This window comes from Dipodomys ordii, unplaced genomic scaffold (genome assembly GCF_000151885.1).
Source record: "Dipodomys ordii isolate 6190 unplaced genomic scaffold, Dord_2.0 Scaffold31, whole genome shotgun sequence".
Classification (NCBI taxonomy): Eukaryota; Metazoa; Chordata; class Mammalia; order Rodentia; family Heteromyidae; genus Dipodomys; species Dipodomys ordii.
In genome coordinates, this window is record NW_012267247.1 from 10,384,016 (window position 1) to 10,408,122 (window position 24,107).

At 45.1% G+C, this 24,107-nt stretch overlaps 1 protein-coding gene across 1 annotated transcript in view; it reads right to left on the reverse strand.

The window, feature by feature from the left end:
* LOC105985715 (multidrug and toxin extrusion protein 2-like) overlaps positions 1 to 23,617 on the reverse strand; it is a 39,174-nt gene extending 15,557 nt beyond the window's left edge. The window contains exons 1-10 of the mRNA XM_013016345.1: positions 23,426 to 23,617; positions 23,166 to 23,267; positions 18,569 to 18,637; positions 17,281 to 17,429; positions 15,880 to 15,922; positions 12,858 to 12,902; positions 11,056 to 11,153; positions 8,837 to 8,934; positions 6,908 to 7,021; positions 5,874 to 5,941 (exon numbers count right to left, since the gene is read on the reverse strand). Of these exons, the coding sequence (XP_012871799.1) occupies positions 5,874 to 5,941; positions 6,908 to 7,021; positions 8,837 to 8,934; positions 11,056 to 11,153; positions 12,858 to 12,902; positions 15,880 to 15,922; positions 17,281 to 17,429; positions 18,569 to 18,637; positions 23,166 to 23,267; positions 23,426 to 23,617 (978 nt within the window). The remainder of the gene's footprint in view (positions 1 to 5,873; positions 5,942 to 6,907; positions 7,022 to 8,836; positions 8,935 to 11,055; positions 11,154 to 12,857; positions 12,903 to 15,879; positions 15,923 to 17,280; positions 17,430 to 18,568; positions 18,638 to 23,165; positions 23,268 to 23,425) is intronic.
* Positions 23,618 to 24,107: the final 490 nt, after the last annotated feature.

Genomic DNA, 24,107 nt, shown 5'->3' on the forward strand with positions numbered 1-24,107 from the left:
CAGCTCTTCAGCTCAAGGCTAGTGCTCTACCACTTGAGCCACAGCACCACTTCCGGCTTTTTTCTTTTTGCTTATGTGGTGCTGAAGAATCAAACTCAGGGCCTTAAGCATGCAAGGCAAGCGCTCTACCACTGAGCCACCTTCCCAGCCCTCATATTCTCAACTCTCATCCTTCCCCCAAAACACAAACACTGAGAATAGGAGCAGAAAGCAGGCATATCATTATACTGGGGTGGAACCTGGGAAGCCACACTCCAGAACATGCCAGAAGGCTGGATCTCAACTCCTTTGTCCCAACAGAGCCCTTGCAACCTGAGTTCCAGGTTCTGCCCACACAGAAGGCACAGTATCTAAGAAGAAGGCCTCAGGCCATCTCACCCCATCCCCAGAAGGGCGGCGATTCAGAAGAACCCTTCTTTTGTCTTTGAAGATGGTTGATAAAGAGGCAATATGGGCCAAGAGTGAGGAGGCCAGTCCACCTTTGCTTAGTCCTTACCCACAAACCTGAAAATAAAAATGTGACTTGGCAGGTACTAGGGAAAGATTGTTGGGGGAAAAAAATCTCCAAATAACAGGACAGAAATGCAATGTTGGCCATTTATTTATTTATTATGTATGTATGTATTTATGTATGCATGTATATATGTACTTATTTATTTATTTTGGGTCCGGTCATGGGACCTTGAACTCTGGGCCTGGGCGCTGTCCCTCAGCTCTTCAGCTCAAGGCTAGCGCTCTACCACTTGAGCCACAGCGCCACTTCCGGCTTTTTCCTTTTTGCTTATGTGGTGCTGAGGAATCGAACCCAGGGCCTCAGACATGCAAGGCAAGCGCTCTACCACTGAGCCACCTTCCCAGCCCTATTATGTATTTATTTATATGCAATGTCTCACTATATAATTGGAACTGGCCTTGAATCCTAGATCCTCCAGACTATGCCAGATCTCATGGTTTGAGGAAGACTGAATGAGTCATTCCCCCAAAGATAAATAAGAAGCCATTGATCACAGAGGAAACAAAATAGCTGTTTCAAAGAATGAAAGATTGTTAAGATTCAATTTAGTCTCCCTAGAGATATATAAAGACAGGGAAGCATGAAACTGCAGAGTCCTGTGAAGAAAGGTTAGTAAGACATCATAAGAGCAGCAGTCTATAGAAGATAAGCAAAAATCCAAAGGAGATTTCTTTCAGATATGTAAGAGGTCAAAAGCAAAATGATGAGTCCAAGAAGTCAACCTCTATCTAGTAGAAAAATTTTAAAGAATAGAAAAATGTACAGAAAAGGGAAGAAAAAAATTAACTTTTCTAGAGCTGAGACATAACAATCTTCATATCAAAAAGGCATCACAGATATGAAACAGAAATTCTATCTAGCTACCTATTTATCCATCCATCCTCAGAAGTATATCCTTGTGAAGTTTCAGAACAAATGCTAAAACTTTCAAACAGAAAAATCATGTTGTCTGTACAGGAATAAGAGTCAGAATAGACGAGAACTAATAGAACTTAGTACTAGTGCCATGAAGTGTCATCATGGAGAAAGACTGAATTAATAGTTTCTTTCCTAGAATGGATTAAGGGTACCTTGTCAATTTGAGGTGCCAGTAAATATTCCTGAGGATACACCACTGGAGATCAGATGGAACAAATCAGTCCTTGCTTACTCTTCAACAAAGAGGGGTGTAGCCCACAGAGATGCAGTAACCCTGAGTGCCTTCAAAATTAAGAGGGAAATTGTTTTGAATCTAGAATTCTATGCTCAAATTATTAAACAGATGTCAAGGGGAAAAAAGAGTTTCCAAATTTATCTTCCAAATGATCTTAGGAACATTCTATAACCAGATACTAATTTTTTTTGAACAATCTAAGAAAAAGGAAGAAATGGAACAAAGAAAGTATAGATTTAATTTCATGACAAATTCTGGAACAAGAGCTCTATATAAAACTAGGAAAAGTCTAGAAATCAGAGACAAGGACTTTGAAGATCCCTGACATGAACACTGATGTTCTTAACACAGGCAAACCCACACTGCTGGCCAACAAGAAATCAAGCTTACTAGAAGTGCCAGAGAAACAAATAAAAAGCTGTAAAAAAAAAATCCTGGACTAAATATAAATCAAACTGAAAATAGGAATTTTCACCAAAATAAAATATAATAATAAAATATAATAATAAAATATAATAATAATCATCTACCTCATCTGTCACTTATTCAAGATTTTCTTTTTTTTTTAGTTTATTTTTTTTTGGGTCCGGTCATGGGGCCTGAACTCTGGGCCTGGGTACTGTCTCTCAGCTCTTCAGCTCAAGGCTAGCACTCTACCACTTGAGCCACAGCGCCACTTCCGGCTTATTTTTTTCTGCTTATGTGGTGCTGAGGAATCGAACCCAGGGCCTCATGCATGCAAGGCAAGCGCTGTACCACTGAGCCACCTTCCCAGCCCATTATTCAAGATTTTCCAGTGGAGAGTTTGGCGACTACTGGTTGCATTTATGCCTCATCTGATGCAAGAACCATCATATTGCTAAAAATTACTATTGGTTAATGTTTGCTTTTTTCAGATAACCCCTAGAATATGGAAGACATAATATAGAACATAATTAAAGGTAATAGTCTTCACTAAATAAAAATAATAATAAAGCTGGGGGAGGGTGCATAACACAAGAACTGAAGCCATGAACTGGAACCAGGACCTGGGTTCAAATCCCATGTATCTACTTCCTTGAACTTAGATAAATGATATTCTCTGGGGTACAATTTTCTCATTTCTAGGTATGTGGGAAGTAACTATAAACTCCCCATATGGCATTTTAATAAGGAGTCCATGAGTTGCTATTTGTAAATTGTTTAGACCAGTGCCGCGTTCATTCATAGTGCAGAGTGGATGTTAAGTCGCCTGTGGAATTTGGAAGGCAAAGGAGAAGAGGGGTAGAAAGAAATGTAAGGACACAATGTTCCACATAATTTAGGGATCAAGCTGCAAAGAATATAAAGTTGATAGATGAAGAAAAAGAGGCCAATGTTTAATATTTCAAGACATAAAAGTAACCTCTAAGAGAACTACAAATAAAATAATCAAAGAAAGAGGGATGTGCTGGGGAAAGGGAGCTGAATTCCTTGTCACTCCTGAGTCAACAGGTACAGGATAAAAGTGATAACAAAAAGGACCTGGCTCAAGCAGTGAAGTACCTCCTCACCAAATGTGTCAACCACTAGGATTATCACAAATCACAAAAGTAACAAAAAACAACCTAAGTACAAAGCTCAGTGACAATCATCAGAACCAAAAGCAAATGGTTAAGAAATGGGATGGGATGGCACCAGTGGCTCACGCCTGTAATCCTAGCTACTCAGGAGGCTGAGATCTGAGGATCACAGTTCAAAGCCAGCCCAGGCAGAAAAGTCCGTGAGACTCTTATCCCCAGTAAACCACCAAAAAACTGGAAGTGGCACTGTGGCTCAAGGGGTAGAGTGCTAGCCTTGAGCTGAAGAGCCGAGGGACAGCACCCAGGCCGAGTTAAGTCCCATGACCAACAACAACAACAAACAACAAAAGTGTCTAAGATGGCTAGGTGCTGGTGGCTCACACCTGTAATCCTACTACTCAGGAGGCTGAGATTGGAGGTTTTCAACTCAAAGCCAGCCCAGGCAGAAAAGTCTGTGAGACTCATATCTCCAATAAGCTACTCAGAACAAGCTAGAAGTGGTGCTGTGGCTCAAGTGGTAGAGCACTAGCCTTGAGCACAAAGAGACTTCCTAGCCCCTGAGTTCAAGCCACAGCATGGGCATAAATAAATAAATAAATAAAGTATCTAAGACTTAGGGACTCAAGGCACTTGATTACTTGGTGTCACCCCTTCCCCATCTCATACACCCCACGAACTGCCAACTAAACCTGCAGGTTGAACATCTCTCAGCAGCCTCCAATCTTTTTTTTCCTTCCTGGGAAGTTGGCTTCATCACTCTACAAGGTCTCCAGTGACCCATAGGAAACCCAGGCACTCTCTCTGACCTTGCTTTAGTCCATCTCCCTGCAGACCTTGGCTGGGCCACCTTCCTATTAAAGGTATCTCCCCTCTTGGCATCCTGCTCCATTTTCTTTCTTCCACACTGGCCCATCGTGTGTTATTTAGCTGAGTGTCCTTCCAGTTCTGACATGTATCTATTGTTCCTGCTCTTAGACACACTTTCTTTTTATCCTATTATTAGTGAGTGAGTGAGTGAGTGTGTGTGTGTGTGTGTAAGTTCTTGGTCTTGATCTCAAGGTCTGGGCACTATCCTTTAGCTTTTTTTTTTTTAATTGTGAACAACCGTGTAGAGGGGTTACAATTACATGGGCAAGATAATGATTACATTTCTTAAAGCATTGTTGCCTCCTCCTTTAGCTTTTTTATTCAAGACTGCTATTCTACCACTTGACCCACAGCTTCACTTCATTCGTTTTTGTTGTTGTTGTTGTTTCTGGTTAAGTGGAGATAAAAGTTTCTGGGGTTTGTCTGCCTGGGCTAGATTTGAACCTTGACCCTCAAATCTCAGCCTTCTAAGTAGCTAGGGTTATAGTCATGAGCCACTGGCAGCCAGACCCATAAATTATTACAAGATTAAAAATAAATACATGGAAAATAAAATGACCCATGATAGCTGGGTGCCGGTGGCTCACGCCTGTAATCCTACTCAGGAGGCTGAGATCTGAGGATCACAGTTTAAAGCCAACCCGGGCAGGAATGTCCATGAGACTCTTATCTCCAATAAGCTACTCAGAAAAAGCCAGAAGTGGCATTGTGGCTCAGGTGGTAGAACACTAGCCTTGAGCACAGAGAGGCCCAGAGACAGAGTCCAGGCCCAAGGTTGAAGCCCCAGAACTGACCAAAACAAAAAACAAAAACAAAACTCATGATCCCTCTACCAAGATGGCCTCTGTCAACCCTACAGAAATAAGAAGCAAACAAAACAAAGGGAGCATCTTATTTCTATACAGGTTGGAATATTCAGAAAACATCACATGATCACAGGTATACCCACACTGATATTGTAACAATTATGAGCCTTCTCATTCCTTTTTTGTCCCACATTCTACAGCCTTGACCTTGATCTATCAGTTCTGCCTCCCTACTTCATCCAGTTCCCTCCTCACCCCCAGCAGCCTGCTCATTTCTTTTTTTTTTTGGGTCGGTCGTGGGGCTTGAACTCTGGGCCTGGGCGCTGTCCCTCAGCTCTTCAGCTCAAGGCGAGCGCTCTACCACTTGAGCTACAGCGCCACTTCCGGTTTTCTGGTGGTTTATTGGAGATAGGAGTCTCACGGTCTCTCCTGCCCAGGGTGGCTTTGAACCACGATCCTCAGATCTCAGCCTCCTGAGTAGCTAGGATTACAGGCGTGAGCCACCAGTGCCCGGCAGCCTGCTCATTTCTTACCCAGACAATTCTAGCAGTTTCCTTCCACCCTCCTCCCTTGCCCACCTATACCTATTTCCCCAGCTTGTACAAAGAAGCCCATATACAGCTCCAGCCTCCTTTTTGCATTTCTATGATGTGCCTGTGCTACACACATGAGATTCACAGTGCTCTCACTCATCTACTTTTTCTATCTCTGTCTCATGAAGAGGACATAGGACACAGGGAAGGAGCTGACTCCATCCCACTCACCACCAGATCCTAGCACCAACTCCACATTGGTTAGATGAATTGGGCTAAGTGATGTCTTACAACTCAGTCTTCATCTGCAAAGTAGCTACTTTCCCCTAGTTTGCAGGTGAGGAAGCTGAAGTTCAGAAAGTTTAAGTCACACTCACCAATGGGATGAGGAGTAGTCCAAGATTCTTCTTTTTTTTTTTTTCTCTTTCTCTTACTCTACCTCCCCCCAGTGGTTCTTACCATGTAGGCCACAGAAGCCAGTTCATAAATGATAGCCTGGGCTCCCAGCTCCGTCACGTTAATGAGTCCTGAAACATCAGCAGACACACAACACATTGCAAAAAAAAAATGGATGGAAGGCAACATCTTCCTTATGAAACTAGAACACACAAGGTATATGCATACCGTTTTTTTGTTTGGCATTTCTGGGGAGGGAAGCCAGAGCCTAGTGCATGCTAAGGAAGTTCTGTCACTGAGCTACATCTCTAGCCCCTAGAATCTATTTCAAGAAGGGCCAAAAATGCCCCAGAAGTATCCACAGACACTGCCCTCCATTACTACCATCTGCTGTCACTATAGCTTGCTCTATTATATTGCTAGTGAGAATATGGCTATGCAGAATACCTGTAATCAAAATCATTCCAGCTCTGGTGGAAATGCAGGGCATAGCTAAAACAGAGCTAACTCTACCATTCTGTGTTTGTTAAAGTGACCAGCCTTGGCCAGATACCTAACAAGATCATGTGAGAGTCCAGAGACCTAGATTTGCGTTTTGTCTTCCTTCTCCTTTACCATATCCAAACTCTTTTTTTTTTTTGTGGTCAGTCATGAGACTTGAACTTGAGGCCTGGGTGCTATCTCTGAGCTCATTTGCTCAAGGTTAGGACTTTACCACTTTGAGCCATACTGTCACTTCTGGTTTTCTGGTGGTTAACTGGAGAAAAGAGTCCCATGAACTTTCTTGCCTGGGCTGGCTTTGAACCACAATCCTAGCTCTCAGCCTCCTAGGTAGCTACAACAACAAGGGTGGGCCAGCAGCACCTGGCTCACATCCAAACTCTTTACCAATGGTTTCCCTTTCTGCATTTACGAAAATGAACAGAGGGTGAAGTGGGGCTTGAAGCTCTTCCCTGCTTGAGAACATTTATGGCTGACTAAGGGTCTATGCCTCTATGGCAGATCTCTTTGAGAGCTGATGGGACAGTGGTCTAGAAAAATAAAACTGGTCTTTGGGACCAGCTGTGTGAAGAGGCATCCAGTGGATGCTGACAAACCTGCGAGGAAGGTCCCAATCTCAAAGGTCCACCACTCGATGCATAACATGAACATGCTGGGGATGGCCAGGCGGGTGTAGGAGCTCCACTCCTGGAAGCACTCTCGAGTCCAACCTGGAGAATAGGCAATAAGCAGCGCATACATTGCTCAGGACTCCCTCTAACAGCTGCTCCATTCTACATCCCACCCTTCCACTTGGCCAGAGACCAGAGTACCCCCGTCTCTAGCCAAGCATGAAGAAGTCAAAGAGATGGACATCTAGGATGACGGGTATGAACTTGGTAATGTGCAGTAAACTGAACTATGTTAGTGCCCTGTCACCCACACATGCTACTTCTAGGTGGAGATGGCAGCTCAATTAAAAAAAAAAAAGCAAGACATTAGCTTGTGACAGACTGGGGTGGGAGTGTGAGGGGTGGGAGACCAGCCCCAGGGAACCAAAGAAGTAAAATATGATAGATGCACACTATTGTATGAAAAACAGAGATAGATGATAGGCAAATAGATATAGGTTGTGTGTGTGTGTGCATGTGTGTATGTGCACACACATTTCAAAAGTAAATTGAAGGTAACAGCTTCATATATATACATACATATATATCTTCATTTATACACACATATATATGCATATACATATGTAAATGTGTGTTTATCACATGCATATGGTAAGAGAGATGTCTTTTTGAGACTCTCACCATATTGCCTAGGCTGGCCTTGAACTACTAGCCTCAAGCAATCCACTGCCTCAGCCTCCTGATTAGGACTACAGGCGTGAGTCACCACACCAGCTTTTAGACACTTTGAAATGCACTCTGTTCACACAACAACAACAACAAAAAGTCAATTAGACTACAGGAAAATGAACAATTTCCATGCATCAAAGGGTGCATTAGTAGAGGGAAAGATCACCCAAGAATGGAAGAAAATATTTGCAAAGCATATATGATAATAAAGATAATCTGGACATCATTATGTCTATAATTCATAAAAATCTTCTATAATTCGGCAATAAAAAAGAGGAACTAACCCAATTAAAAAATGGTAAACAATAGGCCTGGGAAGGTGGCTCAGTGGTAGAGTGCTTACCTCACATGCATGAGGCCCTAGGTTTGATTCCTCAGCACCACATAAGCAGAAAAAAAATGGTAAACAATTTGTGTGTGTGTCTGTCTGTCTGTCTGTCTGAGTCTGTGTCTATGTCTGTGTCTGTGTGTGCCAGGTCTGGGTACTGTCCCTCAGCTTTTTTTGTTCCAGGGTAGTACTCTACCACTTGAGTCACAGCTCCACTTCCAGCTTTTTGTGATTAATTGAGATAAGAGTCTCATGGATTTTCCTGTCATGACTGGCTTTGAACTGCAATCCTCAGATCTCAGCCTCCTGAGTGACTAGGATTACAGGCATGAGCCACTAGCACTTGGCTGGGCAAACAATTTAAATCGATATTTCTCCAAAGAATATATACAAATGGACAAGTAGATGAAAAGATGGCAATGTCACTAATCATTAGGAAAATGTAAGTTAAAACCACCTCAAACCCATTAGGATGCTTAATACTAAAAAACAAAAATAAAACCACAAAACAAATAAACCAAAACACAGAAAACAACAAAGGATATCAAGGAAGTAGACAAACTATGTACTGTTGGTGGGATTGGAATGTAAAAAGTGTCCCCACTATGGAAAAATAATTATTTAAGTTCCTCAAGAATTAACAAATAGGATCCCCTCATGATCCATCCGTTTCACTTCATAAACACAAAAATATCCCTACATTGACCATTTCACTTTCATATTTTCAGTTACTTAAGCATTTTTTAAAAAAAAATCTTAAGATTTCCCTGGAGATTAAAAACATCTGGGAAGAAAGGTCAGGAACCTAGCTCCTACTAAAGAAGAGGTAAGGAAGGTAAGGAAGCAATGCAATGTACCTCCCCAGGTGCTGATGTGGATTTTTTTCCACCACATGTAGAGGAAGAGTAGAGCAGAGAGGACGAACTGGGAGGTGGTGTTGGCCCAGGCAGACCCACTGGAGGAGAAAAGGCCATCATTACCCAGCTGATCCTTCACATTGAATCCATGGAGTGATCCAGGCAAGCCTTTGCTCACTAAGAATCCATTATAGATGAGCCTGGAGCTCCTGGGTTTTCTTTTAATGTTTTTAAATCAATCTAGCTGGGCGTCAGTAATCTTAGCTACTCAGGAGGCTGAGATCTGAGGATCATGGTTTGAAGCCAGTCTGGGGTAGGAAAATCTGTGAGACTCTTTACCAAAAAATCAGAAGTGGAGCTGTGGCTCAAGTGGTAGAGCACTAGCCTTAAGCAAAAAAAGCTCAGGAACAGCACCCAGGCCCTGAGTTCAAAGTCCCTTGACTGGCACCAAAACAAAAAACAAACAAACAAAAAACCCACATCTATTTATGAGATCTTTTCCTGAGATTGAAGTGTGTAGAAAAAATCCAATGTTCCTATTCATCAATGGGAAAACCAAAGGACGTAAAGATATATCATTTCTTAGACATTAACTAGTCTGGATGGATCAACCAGCTCCTGTGTTCAAAGTACTGCTTCCCATCATCACAGTTTTATTCCTCAGGATTATAATACATTTGTTTTTCACTAGACCAAAACTTTGGAGCCTCTTCCAGTGGGTAACATTTTATCACTACAAACAGAAAGCCTGTGCTTACAGTGAGCCAGGAACTGTCTTCTCATCTTTTCTCTCATTTCACTCTCCTAATCCAGACCTCACATTGTATCAGGTGTTAATTAATCCACTCCTGAAACTAATCAGATGGATTTTGGGTTTTGTTTGTTTTTGGTGGTTGTAGGGCTTGAACTCAGGGCCTGGGTACTGTCTCTAAGCTTTATTTGCTCAAGGCTAGCACTCTACCACATTGAACTAGAGTGCCACTTCCAGTTTTCTAGGGGTTAATTGGAGATAAGAGTCTCACAGACTTTCCTGCCCAGGCTGGCTTTGAACCATGATCCTCAGATCTCAGTCTCCTGAATAGGTAGGATTACAGGCTTGAGCTACCAGTACCCAGTTATAAATGGATTTTTATTGATGTATTCTTATATATGTGCTAATCTTCAACTATTTTTTCTTTCTTTCCTTCCTTCCTTCCTTTCTTCCTACCCTCCCTCCTTCCTTCTCTCCTTCCTCTTTCCCTACCTCCCTCCTTCCCTTCCTTTCTTCCTTTCTTTTTTCTAGTGCTGGGCATGTATCTCAGGACCTGGTGCATGCAAGAAAAGTGCCTCACCACTGAGCCCATCCCCCAGTCATTGAAATGATGGCTATGAGCAGTAATAAATGCATTCTCCACCACTAAGCAACTACCTACATTACCAAGTACACACAGCTACTACCACTCACCTGAAGCAAATCTCAAGAAACACACCTCACAGCAATTGAGGAGCCTCAGATTTTCTCCTCTATTCTCTTCTATTTGATCCATAATATTTTATTTTTTTAAGTGTTGGCCATGATCTAGTAAAGCAGATTTTGTCAATAAAGGGCCACACATTGTCCTGAAACATCCCAAGATTGGTAGGGCTCTGTCTGCATGGTGCTGACATGATCTCTGTCTGGCCACATGTGTGAAGGCTGGCTTGGGACAGAGGGCCCAGAGCTATCCTCTGGTGAGGACTGAACCAGCAGGACACAGGAACTCCTACTGAGGGAGGTTCAAACTTCTCTCTTTCTTGGTGGAACACTGTCCCTTCAGGTTTCATAAGATGGAATTTGCTCTGTTGCTTACAATTTAGATCCTGGGAGAATCCTGCCAGGCATCTGCCCACGGTTACTTCTATTTGGGGGGCTCACAGTGAGCCTCCACTGCCCATGGCAACCTGCCTCCCCAGGCTAACTCCAAATCCAGATGTGAGCCAATACTCTGCTTCCTCTAAATCTCTGTCCCTATCTCTCCACCTAACTTCTATCCCCAACCATCCGCTAGCCTGAGCTGGCTACACCTCCTCCTCTGTACGCATCCACAGCAGCTACCTCTTATCTGCTATGCCGAGTACCCAAATATCAACTTGTAAGTGCCTGCTTGCCCATCTGCATGCCCTGTATCACTTTTGGTTTTTCAGCCCCTAGGTCAGGGCCCACACACCTAGCACACAGACACCTTCTGTGTGTGACTTACACCACTCCAAGGTCCAGGGCATAGAGCAGGAGGGCATTCATGCACACGTTAACGACGTTTGCTGCAATCCCAGTAACAACTTGAGGCATAATGACGCCCTAAAATCTCCAAACAAAGAGGAAAGTATGAGCATTTCCACAAGAGAGTTGGCTAGGCTGTCAAGTGAATATCCACAACTAAATGGAACAATTTTTCTTTTCATTTCTTTTCTTTTTTGTCAGTTGTAGGACCTGGACTCAGGGCATGGGTGTTGTCCCTGAGATTTTTCCGTTGAAGGCTAGCACTCTACCACTTTTGAGCCACAGCTCCACTTCCGGTTTCCTGGTGGTTAACTGGAGGTAAGCGTCTCGTGGACTTTCCTGCCTGGGTTGGCTTTGAACACAATCCTCATATCTCAGCCTCCTCAGAAGTTAGGATCATAGGTGTGAGCCACCAGCACCACACTTAAAAAGGATGATTTTTTTCACATTTTATTATTATTATATCTTTAAGTAGTTGTACAAAGAAGTTCCCATTCTACGAAACAGTATATGAGCACAAGGTGTCTAACTCAGAATGGGATGATTTTTAAGGAGGGCAAAGTCACACAATATTGGAGAAACCAAAAGAACCAGATACGTCTCTTTCATTTGGATGGCTTCAGCCAAGCCAAGCTTCTGTAGGCTCTGGTAGGTCAGATACCCTGACAGCAGCAGAGAAAGAAAAGGGGGAGGGAGGGATTACTTGAAGAACAAAACAGGCACCACAGATGGGGGTTTGGGGAGGCCTGATTGGGGGGATACTGGGGTCATGCTGCTTGGCTTCTCTAGGTGCTCCTTTGTAACATGGGTATGTGAAATGTCAGCCCACTAGCTCATTTCCTTTGTGTGATGTGAAATGTCAGCCCACTAGCTCATTTCCTTTGTGTATGAACTCAGATAAACATTTTCTTTAGGTAAAACTTACTTTTTCTCCCTGCATTTAAACAGTTGACTGCTATCAAAGCACAGTGGACTCATTTGGGCTTCAGCAGACAGTGGCCTCTGTGTTTAAAGGTAGCACACTGCTTGCCTAAGGATAAGCTAGGAGCCCTCACTGGGTAGGCTCAGCCTCTGCCTACCCACCTCTGTCTGGCCAACTTCTTCCCTTTCCTTCTGAATCTGGTGTGAGGTTGGCCCCACACACTCACAGATGTGGCTATAGTAACTCTGGGCCCTCATCTTCTAAATCAGGAGCAAGAACAGGTCCAAGGCCAAGTGCAGAGCCAGCTGCCAATGCTAAGGGGGTTGGGGGGGATGGGGAATGCTGAGGGAAATATGGGACAACCAAGAGGAATCAGATGGACTCGGACCCTGGCTGAATGATATACAGACACAAGGCTCTACAATGAACTTGGGGAGGTTTAAGCATGGATTATTGGGCAAAAAAAAAAGTAAAGTATGCATTGTGTGTGTGCATACACATATGTGCATATACCTACCATGGGGCTTGAACTCAGGGCCTGAGCACCGTCCCTCAGCTTTATTGCTCAAGGCTAGCACTCTACCACTTGAGCCACAGCTTTACTTCCTACTCTTTTGGTAGTTTATTGGAGTGAAATGTCTCATGGACTTTTTTGCCCAGGTTGGCTTTGAACAACGATCCTTAGATCTTAGTATCCTGAGTAGTTAAGATTACAGGAGTGAGCTACTGGCACCTGGTTGTATGCATTGCTTTGTGTAGAAAGTCCTTGTAAAGGGGACAAGAAGAAAATAGGAGACAATACCTTCAAAATGTTTACCATACATTTCCAGGAGAATGGAGCAAAAATATAAAAAGATTACCTGACTCTGCAAGTATCTTGTCTGCAGCTGGAACAGGAATGCTGCCTAGAGAGTAAGCAGAAAATAACAACTTTATTTCATTCCTGCCTTGTTGCTGCTATTGTTTCATGGTGATATGGATCAAACCCAGGGCCTGGTATATGCAAGGTAAATGCTTTATAAATGAGCCCCCATCACAGTCCCTGGAGACACTGTGTATGTTTGTGTGTGTCTGGTGTGTGTGTGTGTGTGTCTGTGTTTGTGTGCACACATGTCATTCCTGGAGCTTGAACTCAGGGCCTAGATGCTGTCCCTAGGCTTTTTTTTTTGCTCAAGACTGGTACTCGGCCACATGAGCCACAGCTCTCCTTGTGGCTTTTTTGGCAGTTAATTGAAGATAAGAGTCTCACACACTTTACTACCAGGTCCAGCTTTGAACCATGATCCTCGATTCTTAGCCTCCTGGGTAGCTAGGATTACAGGCATAAGCCACCAATACATGTCTATCAGTAGATACTTTTTAATAAGGTATTTTGCAAAGAATATTAGTTCTAGGTGCCCATGGCTCCTGACTGCAATCCTAGCTACTCGGAAGGTTAAACTCAGAAAGATTGTGGTTTGAGGCCCAAGAACCACATTTCAATGATTAAAAAATTGAACATAGTAGTATTGGAGGAACAAAGTTCAGATGGCCCTACCTCAAAAACAACCAGAGCAAAATGGGCTTGTCTAGCAAGCACACAAAGCCCATGTTTAGTACCCAGTAATACACACACACGCACACCTCTATTAGTAATATAACTGGGGTTTTTTTGGGGGGGGCGGTCAACTGTGGATTGACCTATGGGCTTGGGTGCTATCTCTAAGCTTTTTTGCTCAAAGCTAATACTCTATTACTTGAGCCACAGTTCCACTTCCAGCTTTTTGGTAATTAATCGGTGATAAGAGTCTCAGAGACTTTCCTGCCTGGGCTGGCTTTTGACTGTAATTCTCAGATCTCAGTTTCTTAAGTAGCTAGGATTAGAGGCTTGAGCTACTGATACCCAGCCAAACTTCGAAACTAATACATTCAAATTCAGAAAACTAGATCCACCATAAACAGAGTTACAGATTTACTCCCTAAGAAACAGACATAGGCAAGTTCTCACTGGCTGAAACAAAAGCCATGGTCTGGTCATTCTGGATGGCTCTGAGGGGTACCTAGTAATTATTCTGATGAATGTGCATTCAAAAGTAACCTTGAGCTGGGTGCTAGTGACTCATGCCTGTAATGCTACTTAGGAAGCTGATATCTGGAAGATCACAATTCAAAGCTAGCCTAGGAGAAAAATTCCATGAGACTCAAAAGTTTAATAACAAAAGAATGAATAGCCCAGTTTACAAATGGGAAAGAATGCAAATCAAAAATGACTCTGAGGCCGGGCGCTGGTGGCTCACGCCTGTAATCCTAGCTACTCAGGAGGCTGAGATCTGAGGATCACGGTTCAAAGCCAGCCCGGGCAGGAAAGACCGTGAGACTCCTATCTCCAATAAACCACCAGAAAAAAAAAAAACTGGAAGTGGCGCTGTAGCTCAAGTGGTAGAGTGCTTGCCTTGAGCTGAAGAGCTGAGGGACAGCGCCCAGGCCCAGAGTTCAAGCCCCACGACCGACAAAAAAAAAAGACTCTGAGATTCCATAAGAGAGAGAACAAAAACAACAAATGTTGGTAAGGACCCTGGGGAAATGCAACCCACATCTACCATTGGTGGGAATCAATTTGGAAGTTTGGAAGTTCCTCAAAACATTAAAAATAAACTGATCTTAAAAATAAAATGATCCGCCGGGCGCTGGTGGCTCACGCCTGTAATCCTAGTTACTCAGGAGGCTGAGATCTGAGGATCGTGGTTCAAAGCCAGCCCAGGCACGTAAGACCGTGAGACTCCTATCTCCAATAAACCACCAGAAAAAAAAAAAACTGGAAGTGGCGCTGTAGCTCAAGTGGTAGAGCGCTCGCCGTGAGCTGAAGAGCTGAGAGACAGCACTCAGGCCTAGAGTTCAAGCCCCACGACCGACAAAAAAAATAAAATAAAATAAAATAAAATGATCCAAGTGAGGCACTGGTGGCTCATCCCTATAATCCTAGCTACTCAGGAGGCTGAGATCTGAGCACTGAGTTTCAAAGCCAGCCCAGGCAAGAAAGACTGTGAGACTCTTACGTCCAATTAACCACCAGAAAAAACAAACAAACAAACAAAACTGAAGTGGTACTGTGGCTAGCCTTGAATGAAATTGCTCAGGGAGAGTGCCTGGGCCCCAAGTTCAAGCCCCACAACTGACAAAAATAAAAATAAAATGATTAGTTACATCACTCCTATATATGTATCTATAGAGGAATTAAAGTCAGCATGCATGGAGACACCTGCACCCATGTTTACAGCAGCACTATTTCCAATAGCCAAGGTATGGAAGCAGCCCGGCGCCTATCATGGAGGACTGGATAAAGAAAATGTGGCGTGTGTGCATGCACACGCGTGCGCACATGCACACACACACACACACTGGGGTATTATTCAGCCATAAAGAACAAAATCATACCATTTGCAAAAAAATGAATGGGACTAGAGATGTTGAGTGAAATAAGCTAGATTCATATAGAAAAAAATCACGTGGGCTGGGAAGTTGGCTCGGTGGTAGAGCACTTGCCTTGCATGCATGAGGCCCTGGGTTCGATTCCTCAGCACCACATACGCAGAAAAAAAAAAGCTGGAAGTGATGCTGTGGCTCAAGTGGTAGAGTGCTAGCCTTGGGCTGAAGAGCTGAGGGACAGTGCCCAGGCCCAGAGTTCAGGTCTCATGACCAGACCAAAAAAAAAAAATCACGTTTGTTTTTCTGATGTGAAATACAGAAAGAAAAAAATAGAATGAAAAGTAACAGTTAAGGAATAAAAAGGGAGAAGGGAAGAGAGGGAATAAGAGAGAAATATGATCAAATATTTCAAAAGAAATTATTTTTGAAAATTTATATATACTTAATAAAGAGAAAAACAACAGTCTTAAAACTTACGGGCAGAGCTGGAATGAAAACCATCACATAAACTTGGGCTATCCTGAAATAAACAACAAAATGGTCTTCAGTTAATAATGAAATAGTATCTGGTCAGACTCTCTTCAAGTTGAACAGAGTAGGTCCTAAAAATTAAAACTAAAAACAAATTCTGTGGGAGAAACTGATTCACAACTTTGGTTTTCTGCCCAATGTGAGCTCTGTGAAATGTCTACTATCTAAGGGGAAGCCGTACAACTTGACATTTTTCAGGTCCCTCTTGGCCTAAAAGCTAAATGAGCGCGCGCGCACACACACAACACACACACAGAACTAAAACTTGAGCACAATTCAGAAACCTTCTGAAATCTCCAGAACTACTTCACAGTGAGTAAGAATCTTCTAGAAAGGACCACATAGTCGCAGTATCAGCTCCTGAGCCTGTGCTGTGGCCCTGGCTGGTCAGTGTAGGAACCTTCTCAATAAAGTTGCTTCTTTAATAACAACAACAAAAAAAAGGACCACATATCCTAGGGGCAACACAAAAGATCATACTGGAACTGTAGGTCTAAAAAAAGCAAACGAAATAATCCAAGCCAAGTGTAGTACCTCACACCTATCATCCCAGCCACTTGGGAGGCAGAGACTGAAAAAGGATCATGGTTCAAGGCCAGCCCCAGCAGGAGGTTGGGGAGACACTATCTCAACCAATAAGCTAGACATGGTGGTACATGCCTGTCATACCAGCTTCCTGGGGGGCATAAATAGGAGGGTTGCAATTCCAGAGTAAAAGTGAGATCCTATCTGAAAAGTAACTAAAAAATAACTAAATAACTGAAAAATAACTAAATTGAAAAAAAGGGCTGGGGCCATGGCTCAGGTAGCAGAGTACCTGCCTAGCAAAAAGTACAAGGCCCTTAGTTTAAATCCCAGTGCCACAAGAAAGGAAGAAAGAAATTAAGGAAGGAAGGAAGGAAGGAAGGAAGGAAGGAAGGAAGGAGGGAGGGAGGGAGGGAGGGAGAGAAGGAGGAGAGGGAGAGAGAGGAAGGAAAGAAGGAAGGAAGGAAGGAAGGAAGGCAGGCAGGCAGGGAGAGAGGGAAGAAAGGAGGGAGGGAGAGAGGGAGGAAGGGAAGGGGAAGAAAGAACCCAAAACTCCAATAACAACTCCAAAAACAAAGGTAAAGACCATTGTATTGGTATTCTACTCTGTAGGGAAATATGGAATAATAACATAAAAGAAGGATGGGGCCAAGAACACATTATCCTGGGTCAGGTCCCTGCGGCTGGGGTCTAGGACCACAGTCACAGCTTCCATTTGCGAGGGTTTGAGTCCAGCTAATGAGCCGCACATGGCAGCACAGGCATACTAGCCGACGTCTCCTTACTCTGAACCCACAACCATGAGTTGGTAGTACACCTGACCTGGCGACTTCAGGGTCTTGCTGTAGGAGCAGGAGGAGGCGCTCAGTGTTGATAAAGATGGCCCAGCAAGGGAAGCAGCACAACAGCAAGATGAGGATTCCTCTCTGCAGTATGATGCCCACGCGTTTCAGGTTCCTGCCCCCAAAGGACTTGGGAAACAAATGGGCAGAGACAGAATGCCATGGTTTGTCAGCAGCCCAAGGCTCGGAGCAGCCACTTCCTGTAGCCCAGCTGTGGCTCTGGCAGCCAGGCCTCCGGCAGCCAGCAGTGCAGGTGAGCTGCAAGCCCATGGGTAGCCAGGGAGCTAGTTGCCACCATGGCATTCTACCCATCCTAAGCAATTGGTCCTGCTTTTGGGAACTAAGGCAGTTAACCAGGAGTCTTGGAAACTGTGAGACAGGGGTTGAAACTTCAGGAGATGGTGACTGCGATACAAGGTAAGGGAGGGAGGAGCCCAAGGCCAGCCAAACCTTGGGAGTGAGGAGGGCAGAAGAGGAAAAATACACACATTATTGGGAAAACCAAGTGGGCTTACCCAATGATTTTACCATGAGGCCCCTGAAAGAGGTCACCCCATGAGTGATGGGGGCTGAGTTCAGAGTGGAAGTCAGGACAAAGAAATCTTTGAGAAGTTTCAGGAAGAGTACAGATAGGGAAGAAGAAGGGAAATATGGCCCTGAGCAGATGAGGCTGAGGACAGAACTAGCTGTTACACAATCATGATGATCATTGGTGCCACAAATACCATTACCATTGGTTTCGACTGAGCTCCTGTATCAGCCCCAGCAGACCCAACCACATGGAACCAAAATGGCATCCCTTATGCTAAATGCCTTCTTATCAAACTGAATCTTTAAGGATGTGATAGATCCCTCAACAGATCCATTTTTCCTGAAAAGAAAAGATCGAGCTAGCCTTCTTAAGTCTGAATTATAATAATAGTAAATAATAATAATAAGCCCCTCTGCTTTTACTCAGTCCAAAAAAGCCACACAAAGCTGTGTGATATAAAATTTTTCCTACTTCTCTTTCTTTGTTCCTTCCATGGCAAATGGAAGCTCTCACTCTGTGCTGCAGATGGAGCTGCTTCTATTGTGGAATCACAAATAAAGCTGGGATCGGGATCTAGAACTATGTTGCTGTGGTTTTGTCCTGTGACACAGGAGAGCTACCTGCTCTGTACAGATATTCCCCTGGCAGCACTGCATTTGCCATGTTGACACAGAGTGGACACTTCTAACATGAAGGGTAACTGACTCCAAGGCTACATGGGTAACAAGGTCCTCACCTGAGACATCAGTGTGTCACAAGCTGAGGCTAAGCCAGTTCCGACTGAGATCCCAGTAACATTCACCACCTGCAAGAAACAATGGATGCCACAAATACCATCACCATCAAACAGCTCACTTTATACCAAAGGACCTCATCTTTAAATTTCAGACTCAGTATTTCAGATCAAGTGGGATCCTTGCCAACTATGAAACAAGAACAAGAATATACTTTTTTTTTTTTCTTGTCGGTTGTGGGCTTGAACTCTGGTCCTGGGTGCTGTACCTCAGCTCTTCAGCTCAAGGCTAACACTCTACCACTTGAGCCACTGAACCACTTCCAGTTTTCTGGTGGTTAATTGGAGATCAGAGTCTCACAGCCTTTCCTGCCTGGGTTGGCTTTGAACCACTATCCTCAGATCTCAGCCTCCTGAGTAACTAGGATTATAGGTGTGAGCCACTGGCACCAGCTAAGAACATACTTCTAATCAAAGAATATACTTTTAACTCTGTGCCAACTGGGGAAACCCCAAACTGAATTTTTCTTCATGCAGTGTGTTATTATCTCTGTATTTAAAACCAGGCACCGCGATGTATACCTGTAATCCCAGATACTCAGGTGGCCAGGTGATCTGATGCCAGCCTCTATGTCTAAAGACCATGTACCCAAGCCAGCTAATGCCTGTAATCCTAGCTACTCAGGAGGCTGAGATCTGAGGATCATGGTTCAAAGCCAGCCTGGGCAGAAAAGTCTGTGAGAACTCTGATCTCCAATAAACCACTAGAAAACCGGAAGTGGTACTGTGGCTCAAGAGATAGAGCACTCGCCTTGAGCTGATGAGCTCAGGGATAGCATCCAGGCCCAGAGTTCAAGCCACAGGAGCAACAACAACAACAACAAAAAGACCATGCACCCAATCATGTGTCACCTGTATGAGAATCTACTCAGAAAATTCTCTATGCCCCCTGTGCCTAAAGTTTGTCTGATCCTTGAATAACTAGTTAAGCAAAAGCCCAAGCTTCGCTTTAGATTTGAACAGCAAAGCAGCCTAATTGGTACTGACCCCACTGGGTTCCCATGTCTCCACCCATGTCCCTCAGTCCAGCTCTACCAGCTAGTTGTGCATTCTTCCACAGTGAATGCACTTGTGTGAACCACTTCAAACTCTGTATACAGAAAATTGTCTTTTCCATTAAATAAGACAAACACGTATAAATCCTTCCATATTATATACAAATATAAAATCAAGATTTTATTTTTGTAGTGTTGATGATTAAACCCAGAACTTTACCTATTTTTGGCAACAACCCAGCTCTGGCCCAGTGTAGAAATGCACACCTGCAATCCTAGCACTTGGGAGGTTGAAGCAAGAAGATCATGAGTTCAAGGCCACCCTGAACTACAGAGCAGCTTTGTCTTTCAAAAAAAATTTTAATCAAAAAGTTCAAATGAATGTTATCTGGCTATGGTGTAAACAAGTCTATTATCTTCCCAAAAGTTAGTTACAGTTTAAATCTAAAAAGCAAAGCAAAGTTTCACCACCCACTGACTAAGGACAACAGCAGAGCTCCCTAAAAGCTTATCTGGGGCTACTCCTGCCTGTGGAGCTCACCTTCCCACACACCATCCTCATGCCTTTCCACAATGATGGATTGTATTTCCTTTATTCCTGCCACTTTTAACAGTCCAAACCAGGAATCTTCCTGACTTCTTATCTTTGGAGGTTTGCAGGATAAACGGAAAGAGGGAAGAAATCTAACATCATTTTTCCCTCCCTCCCTTCCTTCTTTCCTCCCTCTCCTTCCCTCTCCCTCCCTCTCCCCAATCTCTCTTTTTCTTCCTTTTTTTTGGGGGGTATTGTGATTTGAACTGAGGGCCTTGTGATTGCTAGATAGATGCTGTACTACTGAGCCATGACCCCAGTCCCAAAACCTTAATTCAGTTTTTTTCCTCCCTCAAAATATGCTTGGAAATATTTCAATGAAACAAATTATAGAGCAGGAGTCTCCGTGATACAGAGCAGAAAAGCTGGCATGGTTGGGGCAGAAGGAAAAGCAGCTGACAGTGAGCTGGCTGGGAGCTGTACAGGGACACCTGTACCATGTGTCTCTCTGAACTATTGGGCCAGGAGCCAAGCCTGAAAAAAGTGAACTTGAGATTTTGGAGGAGAAAGAGAACCATAACAACAGATAAACATCAGCACAAAGTGATCAGAGCCAAGACCCAGGAGCCACAGGGCCTGGGGACCTAGTGAGGGGGAGGCAGAGAGGTTGAGAGCCACCCAGGAAGTGGTGTGGGAAGATGAAGAAAGGGAGGGATTCTGGAATGTGGGAGATAAAGTGAGCAGAACTTGCTGACTGATTGACCCTCAGGATATAAAAACTAAAAAAGTGGACTGGGGATGTTGTTTAATGGTAGAATGCCAGAATGAGGCCTAGTTTATACCAGACACACACACACACACACACACACACACACACACACACACACACATCTAGGGAGTATAGGAAGTACTTTCAAACACTCTGGGTTGGATGAGTCCCTGCAGCTTTCAGATGGTCCACACTACAGTCATCTGAGCCTGAAGCCCAGATTATGGGCGATAATACTTAATTGGGAGACACCAGTAAATAGGAGATACAGAAAGTAGAGCTGGGCATGGTGACTCATGGCTGTAATCCTAACAACTCAAAGATTAAAATTAGAAGGACCTAAGTTTGAGGCCAGGCTGGGTATGCCCCATCTCAATCAATTAAAAGCTGAGCGTGATGACATTTGCCTGTCATTCCAGTTATGTGAGAATCATGTAACTGGCATCGTTACAACGCAAGACCCATGAATTCAAAGATTAGTGAGAGTGGAAAAGGCTAGAGGAGTGGTTCAAGTGATAGAGCACCTGTCTAGCACATTCAAGTCCCTGAATGCAAATCCCAGTACTGCCCCCAAACAACAACAACTACTACTACTTGAAAGAGGAAAGAAGGGAGAAAAGAGAGATGCAACTATCAGGGAAGTCAGTATGAAATACCACAGTAGGTTCCTAATACTGGGCCACAGGTTAAGGTCACAGCAAGCCAGCAGGAAGATGTCACTGGCAACTGGTGGCCAGAGAAGGTTCAGTGAAAGGTGAGATAGAGAACAGACTGTGATTGGAGAAAAGGAAAGGAGGCAGAATGTGGACTCTGAAAAAAAGAAACAGCAGAGGGAAGCTGGACAGGGGGATGGGTGGGGAGGAGATAGTGGACGGGGATAATTTTCATGGAAGACACTTGGGAGGTTTATCATAATAGACTGGAAGCACATAAAGGGGAAGGGGTTGAAGGAGGAAGGAAGGTCCCAGAGCATAGTAGAAGGTAGGGGCATAGGTAACAAAAGCTCTGGGAGGGGAAGGGGAGTTTAAGCTGTCTGTTTGGCCTAGGGTGCCAAGCAGGGAGTCAAGTGGGACACAGGTGGGAGAGAAGATGAAGGGGTCCTGACAAGAACAACTCCAGGAGGTCAACTGTTAAGATAGTTGAAAGACTGAAAAGTTGACAGGAAAGGAAACATTTCTGCTGGGAATCTACATGAAAAATTGGAATGTACGGATGGGGAAAGGGAAGTGGACTCTGAGGGAGATGGAGGGAGGTAGAGCCTTCCCTGGTTTGAGAGAGCCTGGGAGAGGAAAGGAAGACACCCAGGCTGAGGCCAATGATTGGCCAGGAGATGTGACCAACAAGAAAGAAGATGTAACTGTGCCAGGCACCTTGAGGAGCTGCCCAGAAATGAGCCCTGGGAAGCAGTGCCAGGAAAATAGCCAGCCTTGACCGGGCCTCTGATTGTCTCCTGTTAATTATGCTCATTTACATCCCACAGGAACTAGAATACAGCACGGGCAAAGGCTCTGAGGTCTGATGTCAAGCAGGGGACATCTACTCCTGGACACTGGGACAGCCCTTCTTGACTTGCTAGAAGCCCAATCTAAACTTTCTAAAAGAAGCAGAAATGTCCCCAGTCCCCTAATTAGTACAGTAATTGGTCCTTATATGAAATGTGATTCCATACAGCCTGAGGCCTCCTCTACTAAAGAGAAGACTAATGAGAAACTTTCATGGCCTTCTGTGATCTTACTGGTATCCCTACCTCCTGGGGGCGGGGGAAGGGCAGAAAAGACATTTTCTAAGACTGGAGGGAGAGACCTGCCATCATCAGCAGGAGGAGTCTTTTTTTTTTTTTCTCCATTTTGTTTGGAAGCCTGGATTAAACACAAGACACACAAGCTGTCCACTGCATCACTAACAAGGAGAGACTTCACAGGTGTAATTCTCACCCGCACTAGAAAAGAGACACCTTTTACAAGGTGAAATAGTGTGGCCTTAATGAAGTGTGTAACTCGGTTAATGGCTTTGTTGGTTTCCTTTCATAACAGGGGAAAAAATGGAGTTCTGGTTTTCGTAGAGATGCACAAGACCTGGTGCCTCTGGAAGGAGAGGTCTGCACGCGTGCTGTGGGGACGTAGGGGCCTGGATCTTCTTGCAAATGCTTGCCTGGCAGGCACGAGGCCCCCCTTGGCTTCACCACCAACATCAGAACTGAGTTCTGGAAAGTTCTGAGGCTCTGTCCCGGGCTCAGACACCTACCGATACAGCCAGAGTCACGGCGTCCAGCTCCACCTTGCCCAGGTGTCCGCAGAATATCGAGCTGACGATGCTGATGAGAAAGAGCATCAGCTGGGCCAGGAACTGCGGAAGGGCCAGAAAGGAAAGCGGGGTCACCCTTCCCGTCCCCCCCCCCCGACTCCCGCCCATCATCACCAAGTGAGACCGCGACGGGAAGGGGTGCTCGGGGCTGGGCGTGGGGGAGAAACCGCCCCCCCACCCCCTCCGGCCGCCCAGCTCACCACGGGGCCCGCGAGCGCCGTCAGCTCCGCCGCCTCCCGCAGCACTGCGGGGGACAGCGCGCCCCGCAAGCCCCGCAAGCCGCCGGGCCACCGGGGGATATCAGGCCGCCGCTCGGGGCTCAGGGTGATGGTGGCCAAGTCCAGCCTGTCGGGGGCGCCCTCCAAGGGCTCGACGACCGCGGGGGGCTCCATGCCGGCGTCCGGAGAGATCCAAGCCAGCCCGTGGGGCGCCCTGAGGGAGGTGGAGACCGAGACGACCCCGCCCCGCCGGCCAATGCCCCTCTGTGGGGCGCGGGTACCTCAGCGACCTGGCCCGGGCCGACCCGTCCTGGCCACGCCCCGGCCACGCCCCCGGCCACGCCCACGCGCGGGCCCCTTGTCCAACCAGCAATGCCCGCAGAACCCCGGGGAGGGTCGGGCCTGGGGAAGCCCCCCTCCCACTCCTACACACACACACACACACACACACACCCATGGGGAAGCCCCCCTCCCACTCCTACACACCCACACCCACACCTCCCACTCCTACACACACACACACACACACACACACCCATGGGGAAGCCCCGCTCCCACTCCTACACATACACACACACACCTCCCACTCCTACACACACACACACCCATGGGGAAGCCCCCCTCCCACTCCTACACACACACACACACACACACACACACACAC